Below are 16,861 nucleotides of genomic sequence, written 5' to 3' on the forward strand. Positions count from 1 at the left end.
ACTGTAGTGGCGTGGGAATAGGGGAAATAAATGAGACTCATCAGTGGTTTTGTAGGATTTGTAGTAGAGATAGGAAGATACTGGAACAGGAGGGGAAAATTGCTGCCCTTCAGGCTGAGTTAGACAAGGCCAGGGGAGATCTTGACAGGTTAAGGAGGGAGAAGGGTAAAGAGAGGTGGGAAGTGGCAACAGGCAACAGGAGGAACAGGCCTAGAACTTTGTCTGACAGCTTTATGGTGAATGTGGAAAATAGATTTGACCTGTTGCTTCAGTTAGAAGCTGGTGAGCCTCAAGCAGTTACAGGTGTAGACAGGGCACAACAAACTTTCAGCAGCAAATTGAAAAGTAAGAATGTAGGGAAATCAGTAAAGAGAAAGAAAGTGTTGTTGTTAGGTAGTTCCCATGGAAGAGGTGTTGGCCAACTCTTGCAGGATGAACTAGGATCAGAATACCAGGTCACCAATTTTTTTAAACCTAGTGCTGGTCTGGAGCAGGTGACAGAGGATTTAGGATCACTTTGCAAAGATTTCACTAAGGAAGACACCGTGGTTATAGTGGGTGGGGCAGGTAACAGTATTGACAGAGATCCTGGGTACAGCATAGAGTGTGACCTGGCGAAGATTGCATCAGCATCGAGGCATACCAGTGTTGAGTTTGTATCTGTTCTTGGGCGCCATGACCGACCTCATTTGAACTCTTCTGTCAAGAGAGTTAATTTGGAGCTGGAACGGCTGCTCATGTCGGGTGCGGGGTCACACATTGGTGTGGTTCATGTTGATTCTGTCAGTAGGTGGGATTATACTAGGCATGGCCTTCACCTCAACAGGAAGGGGAAGGGTAAATTGGCTGGGGAAATAGCAGGAAAGTTAAAGGGGGGAGGCACTGTCATGAGTGGTAAAATACCAGTGGTTATAGGATTCAGAAAAGACCCTTTTTTAGGGTAGGGAGGACAGAAAGAAAACAAATTTTAAGAGAGGTTAGAACTGAGACAAACCTTCAGTTTGAGAAAGAAATCAAAAAACATAATTCCAGCTTATTACATCAACATAAACAGCCATTGGTTAAGAATTTTCAACTGTCAGCAGATATTTTAACTCCATCCAATTTTAAGTCAGTCAATGTGAAATGTCAGCTATCTTTATTGCATCAAAATATTCGAGGACTGAGAAATAAAATTAATGAATTAACTATCTGCATAGATGAATTAGAGTCTTCAAACCCAGCTGACATAATCTGCCTCTCTGAACATCATGTGACCACTGGTATAGAACTTTTAAGTGTTACAGGGTTTAGGTTAGCATCTCACTATTGTAGATCAGAAATGGAGAAAGGAGGAGTTGCCACATTCATCAGGAACTGTCATAAATTTAAGAACATAGACATTCATAAATTTTGCCTAGAACAGCATATGGAAGCATGTGCAACAGAATTAGATTTTCACAAAAAATCTTTCATAATATTAAGTGTATATCGAGCACCTGCAGGTAACTTTAATCTGTTTGTAAACCACCTTGAAGCTGTACTGGCCCATTTAACAACCAAAAACAAAGAAATAGTGGTTGCTGGTGATTTCAATGTAGATTTCCTTAAAGACTCTCCCAATAAGAACCTATTTGAGTTAGTAACACTATCATTCAACTTAATTCCCACAGTAAAGTTCCCCACTAGGATAACCACTTGCTCACAAACAGCCATTGATAATATCTTTATAGAAAAGTCAAATGAACAAAATTATATTACAAAACCAATAGTCAATGGCCTCTCAGACCATGACATGCAGTTCCTTCTGTTAAATGTTAATACTGAACAGGATATAAAATCTGTTAAATCTGAGCTCAAGAGGGTAATCAGTAAGCCAAAAATTGATTATTTTAGGACACTCCTCAGAGACATTCACTGGACTGATGTTTACAGTGCTCATGGCATGAATGAAAAATATAACATTTTTGCTAATAAAGTGCTTACCTTATTTGAACACTGCTTTCCCCCAAAACTTACCAAGGTTAGAGCAAAGTCTACAAAGAAGCCATGGATCACTCGAGGAATAGGGGTATCTTGTAAAACAAAAAGAAAACTGTATCTGTCAATCCGAAACATTTCCAATGTTGATGCTATAGCACATTATAAGAAATACTGCAAAATATTAAAGACTGTAATACGGATGTCAAAGCAAATATACTACAAGGAAAAGATAGTCATATCAGATAACAAAATAAAGACAATATGGGATATAGTGAAGGAGGAGACCGGTAGAACCAGACATGAAGAGGAACAAATAGCATTAAGAGTAAATGATGCATTGGTGACAGATGTGTATAGTGTTGCAGAACTTTTTAACAAACATTTTATAACTGTTACTGAAAAGATGGGGTTGTCAGGTTCGGTAGATGCTGCTATGGATTACCTCAGACCAGACATTTCAAGTAACTTCCATAATATGAATTTGACCCTCACTACCCCAACAGAAATAATGTCCATCATAAAATCTTTAAAATCAAAAACATCTAGTGGGTATGATGAAATATCAACAAAGTTAATTAAAGAATGTGATTCTGAGCTAAGTAACATATTAAGCTATCTGTGTAACCAATCGTTTATCAGTGGAATATTTCCCGAATGGCTGAAATATGCTGAAGTTAAGCCACTGTTTAAGAAGGGAGATAAAGAAATAGCATCAAATTTCCGTCCAATTTCACTGTTGCCAGCATTCTCAAAAATTTTCGAAAAAGTAATGTACAGTCGTCTTTATAACCATCTTATCTCAAATAACATACTGTCAAAGTCACAGTTTGGATTTCTAAAAGGTTCTGATATTGAGAAGGCTATCTACACTTACAGTGAAAATGTACTTAATTCATTAGACAAAAAATTGCAGGCAACTGGTATATTTTGACTGTGTAAATCACAATATCCTTTTAAGTAAACTAGAATATTATAGTGTAACAGGAAATGCTGCAAAATGGTTCAAATCTTATATCTCTGGCAGGAAACAAAGGGTGTTATTAGGAAAGAGACATGTATCAAGCTATCAGGCATCATCCAACTGGGAACTAATTACATGTGGGGTCCCACAAGGTTCCATTTTGGGGCCCATACTTTTTCTTGTGTATATCAATGACCTTTCATCAGTAACATTACCAGATGCCAAGTTTGTTTTGTTTGCTGATGATACAAACGTTGCAATAAATAGCAAATCAAGTGTAGTCTTAGAAAGATCAGCCAATAAAATATTTGTAGACATTAATCACTGGTTCCTAGCCAATTCTTTGTCACTAAACTTTGAAAAAACACACTACATGCAGTTCAGAACTTGTAAGGGGTGTCCCAAGAGTATTTGTCTAACATATGATGACAAGAAGATAGAAGAAGTGGACGGTGTTAAATTCTTGGGATTACAGCTTGATAATAAATTCAACTGGGAGGAGCACACCACAGAACTGCTGAAGCGTCTTAACAAATCTCTGTTTGCAATGCGAATTTTGTCAGACATAGGGGATATAAAAATGAAAAAGCTGGCATACTATGCTTACTTTCATTCCATAATGTCATATGGGATTATTTTCTGGGGTAATTCATCAAGCCAAGCTAAAGTTTTCCGGGCACAAAAACGTGCAGTAAGAATTATATGTGGTGTGAACTCAAGAACATCCTGCAGAAGCCTGTTTAGGGAACTAGGGATACTAACTACAGCTTCCCAATATATTTATTCCTTAATGAAATTTGTCATTAAAAATATATCACTTTTTCAAACCAACAGCTCAATTCATGGAATCAATACTAGAAATAAGAATAATCTTCACAAGGATTTAAAGTCACTTAGTCTTGTACAAAAAGGTGTGCATTATTCAGGAACACACATTTTCAATAACTTGCCAGCAGCCATAAAAAGCTTAACAACCAATGAAATTCAGTTTAAGAGAAGCCTAAAGGATTTATTGGTGGCCAACTCCTTCTACTCCATTGATGAATTTCTGAGGAAAACCAACTGATTTGTATATAAGTACAACATAACTTCTGCACAATTTCAGTGCAGTAATGTGTTCACTGAAAATTTGTGTGTGTGTGTGTGTGTGTGTGTGTGTGTGTGTGTGTGTAAGTATAATCTAACTTCTGCACCATTTCAGTGCAGTAATGTGTTCATTGTAAATAAGTATTACAGTAGTTGTATTACATGTTTCTTACCTTATAAATAAATATAAAACTTTTTTATTTTAAATTCAGTGCAATAGTATTTGTAAAATGACTCTTAGTGTTCATTAAAAAATGACGATCACTCCACTTGGGACCTGTGGAATGGTACATTAGCTTATTTGTTTTAGTTTAAATATTTGTCATGTATTGTTGTTTTTCTGACATGTTCCACATCCTGGAGGACCTCCTCACTACGGATCAATTGGAATGAAAGTAAATCTAATCTAATCTAATCTAACTGGTAAGAATGGCATAAAGGTGCACCTTTCAGTCTTTTGTAAAAAGATTCTTTCAGCAACAGACAGCTGACCCAATAAATTATAGCTCCTACTCCAAATTCAGCAGCAAGGTAAATGGTCCACTGCTGGCAAGACACACAGATGATCAAGTGAAGACAGTGACTGGACTATTTATTCTTCAGGGAATTCTGCACAAGGCAGACACAAACAGTACTTTTCATGGATGGCATACACCATTCTTTAGAAACTAGTGAATGAAAAGCGGTTTCATCTTTTGTTGAAATGCTCCACTTTGTATCATAAAACATCCCATGGTACTGTGAGCACAAAACTATTCCAATTAGAACTGATTATGGAACATCTGAGGTGCACATAAAGACATACGTCACACAGTACATTACTATCGAAAAACATCAACTGCTCTGGAAAGGACATTTTGGTTGGAGCACTTTATGCCTCCAAAACGTAGCAGATTTTCAGTTCTTATTGTTAATACTTGAGAGGACATAAATTATGGCAGTCTTTATACTGACGAGAAAATAGTTTCTCAAATGGTTTGGAGCTTGCTCATAATTTTCTTGGAAAATGTTACAGTATTTCCATTGATAACACATACACAAGTGCAGATTTAGTTGATAAACTAACAAGTAAGAATACTGATGATGTTAATACAATGCAATGGCATACAGAAACAAGCAGTTGACAGTGTAATGGAAGGACACGGAAGATGTCATCATGGGCAGCACATTCCATAATGACGCATTTGAGGAATAACTTCAAAGAATGGTGTCATACAAAAGCCATTTGTTGTCATGAATTACAGTATGAATACAGAACTTATTGACAGGACCAATTCCTAATTGCAAAACTACCACATCTCAGAGCAGGCTGAAAAATATAGTCATAAGTTGCTTCTCCATTTACTATTTACTGAACACTGCATGTTTCAATGCATACATATATATATAGCTTTTTTCCCCACCTATGTTCAAATATCACACACACACACACACACACACACACACACACACACACACACATACACTTTGAACACAGGTGGGGGAAAAAGCTGAACGTAATTTACGATTAGTCCAGGTGTACAGTTGGCAGTCGGATACATCCCCTCCACAACAAAGGTCATCAGGTTGGTGTCCATCTTGAAAACCAAAAACAATTCATCTTACTTCTCTCTCCCTCTCTCTTTATTTCTATCCCTCTTTGTCTCTGTCTCTCATTCCAACATTAGCATTACAATTGTCACCTTATTCCAAAACTCACATCTTCATATGCTGTCTAGTTGTTTTGCCTCTATACCTCCTGTCCCTGCAGTCAACAATAATACCCAGAATTGTTATATAAAAATCTATTTCCTTTTTGTATTTCTTCCTACACACCAACCTACGCTCAATAATAAAGTTCTGACTAACTCTTCTTACCTGTGAACAATAGCCAGAGTACTGGGATGAATCCTGTGAATTCCATCTAGAATGGCCAACTTCCCTTCCAAGGCTGCTGTTACCAAAGGGGAATTCTGCCACACTGTGTCACCATTAGGAAGTGTTGTCCTTTGCTGAATGAGATCACGTGAGGTCATGTCCTGTAATGTAAAAACGTCAACTTTTTATATAATATTCAGCTTAGATAATGCATATAGTCTTACTACATTACGAAACTATATAAAACGTGATCATGACCTCTAAGGAAAGAGAGTAAAAAAGGATAAAAACTCAAAAAGAAATAAACTTGGGGGGAAGGCAGAAATAAACTTAGGGAGATGGAAGTCATAAGTGTAAATTACGATAATTTATTTAAGAATAAGGATCTATACAAGGTTAAATTAAGTAACAAGTTCAGACTAAGAACATGAAGATTATATAGGCTAAGGTGAAACAAGAAATAATTTAACAAACATACAAAGGCAAACAGCTAGAGATGTTGCACTTACAAAGCAAGCAAAATAATAGAAAATCTCAGACTGAACAAGGCAGCTACTTAAGATAAGGTGGAAGCTTCAGACAAATGACAATACAAACATAATATGTTTAAATTATCCATATGATGGCTGAGAATCAGTAATTGTTACTTATTATACAACAGTTTTATCCTGAGCCATAACTGAGAACAACTTCAACAGTTATCACAAGGTTTGACATTTATGTCTTCTTTGGATAACCAGTCCTATTGTGGTTCTTGATCTGCCTGGAGGTGGCATCTTCAGTAACTTCCCACAGCTGAACGTGCTGCTATTAATCAACTTCTAAAGGTCCACAATGAGACCAGCTATCTGAACGTGATTCGAAAATAAACTAGTAATAACTGACTGGAAATAAAATTGTTTTATTTGGAAACATCAGGAACAAAGTTTGAGTTAAGTGTGGAGGCATTCTCAAACAGCCCAATAATGAAGGGGATTATCCACAAAAGCAGAAAATCTGAATGAGTGCTTAGTCCAGTCATAGGAAAATTAAGGGAAAAAATTTGTTTAGCCATAAATCTTTGCACAGTGGTAGGAGGCAGTGCCATGAGTGGCATACTAAAACATCTTGACCAGTGGGGTGTGAACATGGGGGTGAGGGAGCATTTAAAGATAACCTTTTCTTTTTAAGAGCCACAACTTCTAGTAAAAATATTTCCCAGGACAAAATTTCTTGCAAAGAAGGTTCTACCACATTGCAGGGATTGGAAAAATTGCAAATTATTAAAAGCAGCATTTTAATGTTACAAATCTCATGTTTATTGTAAAAAAACATTGGTTAATAACAAATATTAAATATATGTACCACATCTAAGTGCAGCAGAACCCTTTTAACAGATAAATTGTGTTCTGGGGGTGCGATGATCATGAGGAGCAGGGATGGAGGGGGGAGGGGGGGGGGGGGGAATAGATGCATGAGGGACTGCAGGTCGCTGGATTGTGACCATGCACTTGCCTCCTTCATAGGTCTGCAAACTACATCACACGAAGCAACTACAGAGTGTTTCTCAACCTTCTGCCACTTGCCTTTTGAATCACTAGCAGTGCAATGTGCAGACTTGCCTGGGGATGTTTACTATCCATAAGGTGTGTTAACATTACATGGTATACAGATGCAAGTTATCAGAAACACATATGGACAGAATCTATATAAATCTCTGCACCCTGTTCAGAACAGTGAGAGGGGACATTGATTCTTAATTACAGTATAAGGCAAAGGTATCGTTCTTTCAGGAAGAGCAACTTACCGCAGCATGAGTGCTGCTCACTTTTCAGTTTACAGACAAACTATACCTCCACAGCATTTTGTGTCCAGTTCTCCTAGGTTAGTAGACAAAATATCTTCACAGTGCTCATGTTTATAAAGAAGAGTTATTTTCAGTTTATTAAATGTGTACTTATTTGCAGATGTTAATTGAGTTTTTATGTGAAATGTACTGCTGGAAAAAAATTAGTACACTCTTTTAGAGGATTCAGATCCACTCAAGATTTCTTGTGCAACAGTGCATGTGGAGTAACTGAAATGATTACGTTTACAGACTGCAAGTGGTTCTGAGATAACAGGTATCAATCTATACTGAAACATCCATATTAATAGGTGGTGTAGCCTCCATGGGTGGCAATGCAGGTAGACCTGACATGCAGTGTATCATACAGATGGTAAATCTGTCCTGGGATACGTTATGCCATGCTTGCTCGACCTGTTCATGTAGTTTTGTCAAGGTTGCTGGTTGATGAGTCGCACGAGTCACTTCTTATCCCATCACATCCCACACATTCTCGATTGTAGTCAAGTCTGGAGACCGTGGTGACCAGAAAGTTGCTGTATGCCGTGCAGAGGATGTCGATTTTCCCGAGCAGTGTGTGAGTGAGCATATCCTGTTGGAACAAGACATCACCTTCCTGTTGAAAGAAAAGCAAAAGAACAGGTCTAACAACATCCTGCACATACCAGTGCTGGTTAGCACCCCTCCAGAAATAACAAAGTTGAACAATAGTTGTAGCTTATCGCACCAAGTCCATAAGGTCTGGGGTGGGGCCACTGTGTCTTCGACAAATGCACACTACAAGATAGTGCTCATCGGGTCTACATTGCATATGCAAATGACCATCACTTATGTGCAGCCAGAATCTGCTTTTATCATTGAAGACCATGGTCCATCATTCCATCATCTAAATGATCTTCTTATGGCACCAGTCGAGCTGTGCACATTGATGCTGTGGCGTGAGTGGATGATGGGCTAGGGATGTGTGCGCCTATAGTCCCATTGCTAATAAATGCACACCTGCAGAATACAATTTATTCCTTGAAATGGTTCTAATATGCTTGGATGTAGTATATACATTTAATGTTTACACTTAACCATCTTCATTTAACAATAAACATGAATTTTATGCCATTAAAATGTCATTTTTAATAATATGAAACATTAGTAGGAACTTTTGTAGGATATTTAATGTAGTTTAATATTGTCCTGGGAAACACTTTTGTTAGAAGCAGTGATTTTCAATATATAAAACACTCCCCCACCCACACGCTCATGCCCCACTCATCAAGACTTAATATGTTGTCCATGGCACTGCCTCCTGCCACTGTATAAAAATCTGCAACTACACAAATTTTTCCCCTTTTTCGGTCTTTGTTGACTGGGCTACCTATCATGAAATCTGTTTTGAATGATCATAAAATATTCAGAATGAAATGAAATCACTTTTTAGTTTGGATGAGACCACTGACATCTACACCTAAATAAATCATAGCATTCTGTCTTGGTTGCATTTTACTTCATTTGTATACATAACCAATTTACAATTTTCATCAAATCTACAAGAAGAAAACAAAAACAAATGATAAATAAATTCTGAGATATCTTGAGTTTTATTTACCTCTTGTAAATACTATGCTGATGGCTGTAAAGACCAAACTGGTTATCTGTGTAAATAAAATAAAAAGTGACAACAACAGTGAATGCTACAATTTACTTGCAATCTGAAAAAGTGTTTAACAGAACATTAGCGTTATCTGGAATTTAGGTCCTAGGGTCCAAATATTTCACTCAATTATAAAAGGAGTGGCCAGAAACTTGCCAGAAATGTTGAACTTGCATAACACAGAAAAAGAAGCAGTAGAAGATGATACAAGGAGTAGCTGTAAGGAATTCTTTCCTTGTTTTTGAACAGTTGTGTCTTCACTGTTCCCTCTGTGATGTCGACCAGCATCCTGTTAAAAACTTTTGAACCATAATACAAAATTCCCTAGACAAAGATGCATGATAGGTACAGAAATTATTTTTACCTCTAGTATTGTGGTTGTGAATCTCACAATTCAGCCTAAATTCACTTTTTTATTATTAATCACAAATGCTGTTAGGGAGCATATGGCCCTAAACAGTGTTGTGACGGATGTTTGGTATCAACTTCATATAATAATCTTAGTATATGATTCTGTGAAATAAATGCTTTTTTGACTGAAACTGCACTGCCCCAGAAGGATGCGTCATAGGACAATACCAAGTGGAAGTATGCCACTTATGTTAACAATCCTGTCTGCATGTCAACACAATGAGAGTGATTTTTAAGTGTAAAGCAGGTAAAACTGATCTCTCTGGTTTACCTACCCACATGCTAGTGCTACCACAGTTTATTTTTCATATGGATGCCCAGGATCCTCACCCATGCTGTCCCATCCAGTGTGTCCGTTAACCTCTACCTATGGTTTTTGTTTATTTGGACTTGCATAAAACCAGTATTGCAAGATTATGCTTGCTGTGAGCCATTTGTAAGCCTCTCCCATTATTCTCCTGGCTTCAGGAGAAGAATCCTTCAATGTCACTGGTAAATTATTTATATAGGCCAAGAATAGGAGCAGGTCAAGTACCTAATCTTGCTACACATAATATTTAAAGACTCCCCAATCCAAATTTGGTTTTCTTCCTGTGACATTTGTTAACTGTACCCCTCCATTTTCTATTGTTCAGATATGGGTCCATCCACGCAAAAGAGACTCCCTTCAACAGCACAAGCATGTAGTTTTCCTAGAATGACCTAATGATCTACACATGGTATGTAGCCATAGAAAGTCGGTAGGGAAATAATCTGACAAGTTTTATTTGTTAAAATTATTAGTATAAGTTCTGCATTAGCATAATGTTTATACAACGATTAAAGAAGGAGTGCACATTTTTGCATCCATGACTTCAAAGTTTTGAAATACACACAAGAATGAATTTTACTTATGAAGACTAAAACTTAGAAATAGCTATGTGAGTTTATAATTTGTGTAAGTATAGAAGTTCTCCCAAGTTTTACTTATGAGGCAGGGGGAAGTGGACATGGGTGTGAACATTTACATTCCATAAGCCCCTTTATTTTATTTTTTATTTAATATGAGTTATTTGGTTCCACGCAATGATTTACCGAATATGGAACTTGTCAAAACATCACTTTTATTTAGTTACACATCAGCATTTATAGTATACATGCACAATTGCTTTCCAAAGGAGATGCTACTACAGTTATCTTAAAAGTGAAACAATAAATACATTTTAACAATAAATGATAAAATTTCAGAAATATGAGCTACTGACCTAAAATTATCTGATAAACTTGTATTTACAAATTCATCACCAAACTGGAAGTAAGATTCAACTGTATCAAAGGAATACTAAACAGACAAAAACTAGCACATTACGAGATAAAATTACTGATCAGCACTTACGTTCAGGAGCTGAAATATTTACTTCTGTTAATATACACACAATAAAAGTAAAAGTGACAACGCAATCCCAGTTTTCAGAATTTTTAGTTCCTTTCTTGGGGAGGAGAGGGACAGGTTGTGTATGGTTAAAAGAAAAGGATGAGACAGACCCACATGTAGTGGTCTCACTACATCATTAGCCATTAGTTCTGAAAGTTAGGATAGTTTATGTACTTTTACGTGTGTATCAACAGTAATAACATTTTGTTTCCAGAAGGTAAGTACTGGTCAATAATTCTGTCCCATAATTGATTAAGAATTGTTTTTATTTAGACATGAAGAGGAGCTTCTTAAGTGCCTGAGCGGTGTGGGAAGAGAACTGAAGAAAGTGAATCTAATAGAATGTACAAATTGGAGATATATTATGTTTCTTTCACTGAAAAGCGATGTCTTTTGCCTCATTCTTCTAAAAAAGGATACAAGAAACAGCAGATTGTTCACTAATGGAAGAACAGACAAGCTTTCGAAGTGGGAGTTCCTGCCCTGAACAAATATTTGCTCTCTGAAACATATCATAACAATGACAATGGAAAGAATAGACTGCTACTCACCACACAGAGGTGCCTAGCAACCTATCTTTTTCATAGTATTATTGTTATTCCATCCTGGACTTTCCACTGTTTGATAATAGAACAAGGCACAGAACTCAACTGCCCATGGCACCTAAACTTTACTGATTTTAAAAAAGTAATTGACAATATACACTGAGAATATTTGTGGAATGTTGTAAGCCTACATGGAGTTCCTTCCTGACCACCTACATTTACATTTACATGCGTGTTCCACAGTCTACCACATGGTGTGTTGTGGAGTAGTACCCTGTACTACTACTGCAGTGAAACCCCACTTCTACACTTTTCAAGGGTTCAAGGGACTTAAAAAAAAAAAAAAGTGTAAAATGCGGGAAAATGTAAAATGTGGGAAATAATGTTTTAAGTTGTAAAAGTTATGTATAAGTTAACCCCTTGCATTTTTGCGCTTTAGGTACGATATACGAACATAACACCCTTCAAAAGACTTGTCAGGGCCTTGTTCATTATCTAATAAAGGTTTACTATCTAATAAAAACTGCTGATCTAACTGGAACTGATAACTGTCTGGGAAGTAGGAATGTTTGATTCAATTTCATACATCATAATCAATGTTTCTGAAAGCCTGCAGCTGTCATTCATCATTTAAAGAATGAAAAACTGCACTAATTATGTATTTTTTCATGCTAGCATGACACATTTCAAGAATTTTTTCTCATTGTCAAGTGCAAATATGTGTTTTTCTGTGTCTCTTTCACTGCAGTCGTCTTTTTGAGGTTATCACGTATTGTGCCTCTTCAGTTATGTAGAAAACCACACACAAGCAAAATATCACTCACATTGTTTGTTTGTGCATCACAAAAAACACATATGTAAATACTGCACTTAACAACAAGAATAAATCCTTGAAACACATTTTTCTCAGCATGAAAAAAATTCATAACCAGCACTGTGTTGAGACTAAAAACATTTGGGCAACACAAAGTGAATGATGGTGTCAACTAGCACTCCAAGTGGCCAAACACTGAAACATGCTAAATATAGTTCGACAAAGGTGTCATGATGATCACAATGATCACAAAACTGTGTTTGAGCAGTAGAGACAGTTTGGAAATGGTTGTGATTGGTCATAATATCTTCATTCAAACAAACCTAGTTACTCCCATCAGCCACCAAGCCAAGTAAAGCTTGGCAGCAGTGGGAGATAGGGCACAAATTGTTCCAGCTTTTACATGTTTACTGGTTCAAATCCGCTGAGTAGAGTGCCTTGGTGTCAAGAAACTTAACCACATAATATTTGTAAACACTACTGGATGGCCAGTGTCATTTTTTCTCCACAAACATTTGCGTAAATTGCGGGAAAATTATAAATATGTTGACACAAAATCGGGTGCAAATTACCATTATGGCCATAGGAAATTTGACAGGAATGATAAAAATGTCGTAAACGGTGGGAAAACATTAATTCTGGGAACGTAAAAGCAGGGCTATACCGCAGTCATTTTCTCCCCTGTTCCACTCACAAACCAAGGGAAAAACTATTATCTATGTGCCTCCATACGTGCCCCAGATTCTCTCATCTTATCTTTGTGGTCCTTACTAAATGTACATTGGTGGAGTATAATTGTTCTCCAGTCAGCTTCAAATGCCATTCTCTACATTTTCTCAATAGTGTTCCTAGGAAAGAATGTCATCTTCCCTCCAGGGATTCCGAATTAAGTTCCCAAAGCATCTACATAATACCTTCATGTTGCTGAAACCTATTGCTTCAATGTCTTCCTTCAATCTGATCTGGTGTGGATTCCAAACACTTCTGAAGTACTCAAGAATGGGTCACACTAGTGCCCTATATGCAATCTCCTTTATGGATGAATCATACTTTCCTAAAATTCTCCCAATAAACTGAAGTCAACCATTTGCCTTCCCTACCACAATCCTTGCATGCTCATTCCATTTCATATCATTTGCAACATTACACCTAAATATTTAATCAACATGACAGTGTCAAGCAGTACACTAATAATCCTGTATTCAAACATTACATTTCCTACTCATAGGCATTAACTTACATTTTTCTATATTTAGAGCTAGTTGCAATTACAAATTTTGTCTAAGTCATACTGATACTCCTACAGTCACATCTCTTTGATATTTTCAGAAACTTCCATCTACACTTGAGTTGCTGCATAAGAACCGAATGTAGGAACACGTTCTTCTTTAGCATTCTGACAGGTATCAGACAAGGATCCATTTTTGTGATCATTCTTTTTCATATTACTCATAGATTTCATAATGAGAAAAACTATGTACAACTCCAACATAGAGATATGATAGAATGAGCATGATAGAATGAGCACTCTGTGCTTACAGATCTGGTTTTTCTTCTGGCAGAAACACCACAAGGTTTACAACTAATGTCAACCTCGTTATATGGAATGGCTAGTTATGTAGGGCTATAGCTCACGTCATGTAAGACAGCGCTTCCGCACATACAGGCAGAGCAGTGAAGTGATGAGAAATGGGCATGCACGGCAGCAGAGAGCGGGCAAACAAAGACCACGTTGGCGAACTGCATTGCTACGGACAAGTCAGGCTCATTTGCCTATAGTACATAGTATTATACATTCAAATCTATGAGGGGAATAGTAAATATTAAAACCAATTTTGACCAGTCATCATGAGCGAAATATTAATTCAAGTCTTGATGACATTGTGTCCATTGCTCCACAGATTTACTCCACATAAAGTAGGGAGGCGAGAACAGCTGACACACATTTGTGAAGACGTGAAGTACATTTCTCAAAAATGACAATTGTCTAACAGCAAGATCATTGAAACTGCTTGCAATAATTATCATTTATTGTGATTTGAATTCTATTATAAGCAAAAATTTAATACACAACAAAATTAACTTCGAGCACAAACTGAAATCATGATATTTGCTTGACAACTGCTTCTACTCAATAGAATTTTTAAAAATGTATATAACGTATGTGTATTTGTGTGTCTGACTGTATTCAAGCATGATCACTGTGCATAAAAAAGAATTAGAGGTAAAAAAGACTAATGGAAAGACTATCATAAAGAAGTTGTAGTTTTCGCTGTTAACAGTCATTATGAGTGTAAACTAACTCGTTCGACATTACAGTGAGAGACCACATTTATAATCCATTGAACAAGCAAACAATTAACCATGATCTGTGAATAACTCCAGGGAATGATAACTGGTAACATCGAAGACCAAAGATATCTCGAAAAGTAACAGTTACTGTCATTTTAGCGCCTTATCCAGTTCATGGCTTGAAAATGACGGGGGTTCCCATGTGGAAATGTCAGACTTTTGACGAATTTTTCCAGCTGCTTTCTAGCATGTTATTAGAGCATACAACTTGGCGGGAGACACTTAACTTCTCCTTGGGCAATATGTTGAACATTACAATCTGCATAATTCAAAGGATAAAAGTCCTAATCAAAAGGCTAAGAAGTTCTCATTATTATGTATGCAACTGATATGTTGACAAACACATTTTTTAAACCACGAGTCTTTAAAACTAAGAAATATTATCAATTTGTTCCAAAGTCTACATCGCAATACGACCATCACTTCTATTTGAATACGTTTCCGAATAATATGATGGTAAATTTACGATGATAGGTTCAAGGCTTGTATCCATCATCAAATGAAGCTTTTCAGCATGCCGCACAGACTCTGCCCACACTACATGGGATGTTGCCTACTGCCTCATGCATAAGCGATTTAGTGAATGTTATCCTGAATGTCCCCCCCCCCCCCCCCCCCACCTCTGACATAGCCTTATCCTTTGCACAAATTAATTCAACAGGGCTAAACTGACAGTGACACGTGGGCAAACGCAAAACTGTGTGACCCCATTCACGTGCAAGGAAGTCAAGTTTGTACGTTCTGTCATGTGACTTGTATAAATTAACGACCTGCAGGAGATCAGCACGAGTCTGGTTTATACTGTGCTTAATATTTTTATTTTTAAGCCAGGGAAAAATATCCACTTTTCTGGTGTTTATACTTGGTGTTTTCTCTGTTACAGTTGAAGTATAATTCGCAATGACTGACTTCGAAGCAAGGTATGACAAGAATTGTGAATCACATCACAAAACTGACAGCGTTCATTTCCGAATGGTAGTCACTACTGTTTTTCTTACACGTAAACACAAGTTTACTCTCAGAAACAAAACCAGAAGAAGAGTCAGCATGCAGAATAATTATCCAATAACCTATTCCTATGAAAACTCTAAAACTGCCAGTACCATCACTCATTTTCCAGAAATTTCCTGGAACAGTTCTAACTGACCCATGTTTCATCAACATAATACACTGTTGAACTACCTCATCCTCTTGTATCATGAATCTTTATATGGGATGTAGTTCGTGCTGCACCTAAGTTACTTCTTTGAACTAAAAACTCTCTTCTTGCCATATCAGGAACCAACCTCTTTTAAAATTCTTTACATTGATGAAGCGCTTATCATTGAAACTAATTTTCTCCTGCAAAACTGTAACACGTTTTTGTGATGTCAGGCATTCATCATTGACATGGAGCATTTTAAAACAACGTTGTTAAAACCATCCCTTTGTGTTACAGGTTCCTTGCAATTTAGATGCTTTCCAATCAAAACAAAATCAACTTTTTCTACGGTTCCAACAGCTCTGACACTTTCGTTTGCAATTCTCTTTACAGTTCTCTTGTTGATATCACATGGTTCTAAGAGTCCGTGCTTGTCTTCAAATGTCAACAGTAGGAGACCTGCTTTCAAATTCACGTTCAAAAAAATTATAAATGCGGTAAATAATCCCTCTCGCCTGCTTGTGAAATATTTCAGATTTATTGCCGTCACCTCGCTTCTTTTTTTTTTTAATTACACTTAAACATTTACAGATACAGATTCGCAACTATACTGCTACACGAATAAAAAAAAAAAAATAATAAAACAAAAACCTGATAGCTGAATGAATAATTTGGTTGTCACGAAGTACAGCAACAGTGAAGCATGTAGCAGCGAGATTCTCTCTGTCTAGCTGTAACTCACTTGCAGCAGCTTGGAAAGAGACTGAATATAATTGGCTGCCAGAGGCTAGGGGAGGGGGATGCGCAGAACGGCTAGCGAGATTCTCTCTGTCTACCTGTAACTCACT

General features: G+C 37.0%; 1 protein-coding gene across 1 annotated transcript in view; it reads right to left on the reverse strand.

Moving 5' to 3' along the window:
- Nucleotides 1-16,861, reverse strand: part of LOC124621879 (von Willebrand factor A domain-containing protein 8) — a 264,064-nt gene that overhangs the window by 183,376 nt on the left and 63,827 nt on the right. Inside the window, exon 10 of the mRNA XM_047147344.1 lies at nt 5,867-6,027. Within this exon, the coding sequence (XP_047003300.1) occupies nt 5,867-6,027 (161 nt within the window). The remainder of the gene's footprint in view (nt 1-5,866; nt 6,028-16,861) is intronic.

The sequence above is a fragment of the Schistocerca americana genome, chromosome 7, assembly GCF_021461395.2.
Source record: "Schistocerca americana isolate TAMUIC-IGC-003095 chromosome 7, iqSchAmer2.1, whole genome shotgun sequence".
Lineage (NCBI taxonomy): Eukaryota > Metazoa > Arthropoda > Insecta > Orthoptera > Acrididae > Schistocerca > Schistocerca americana.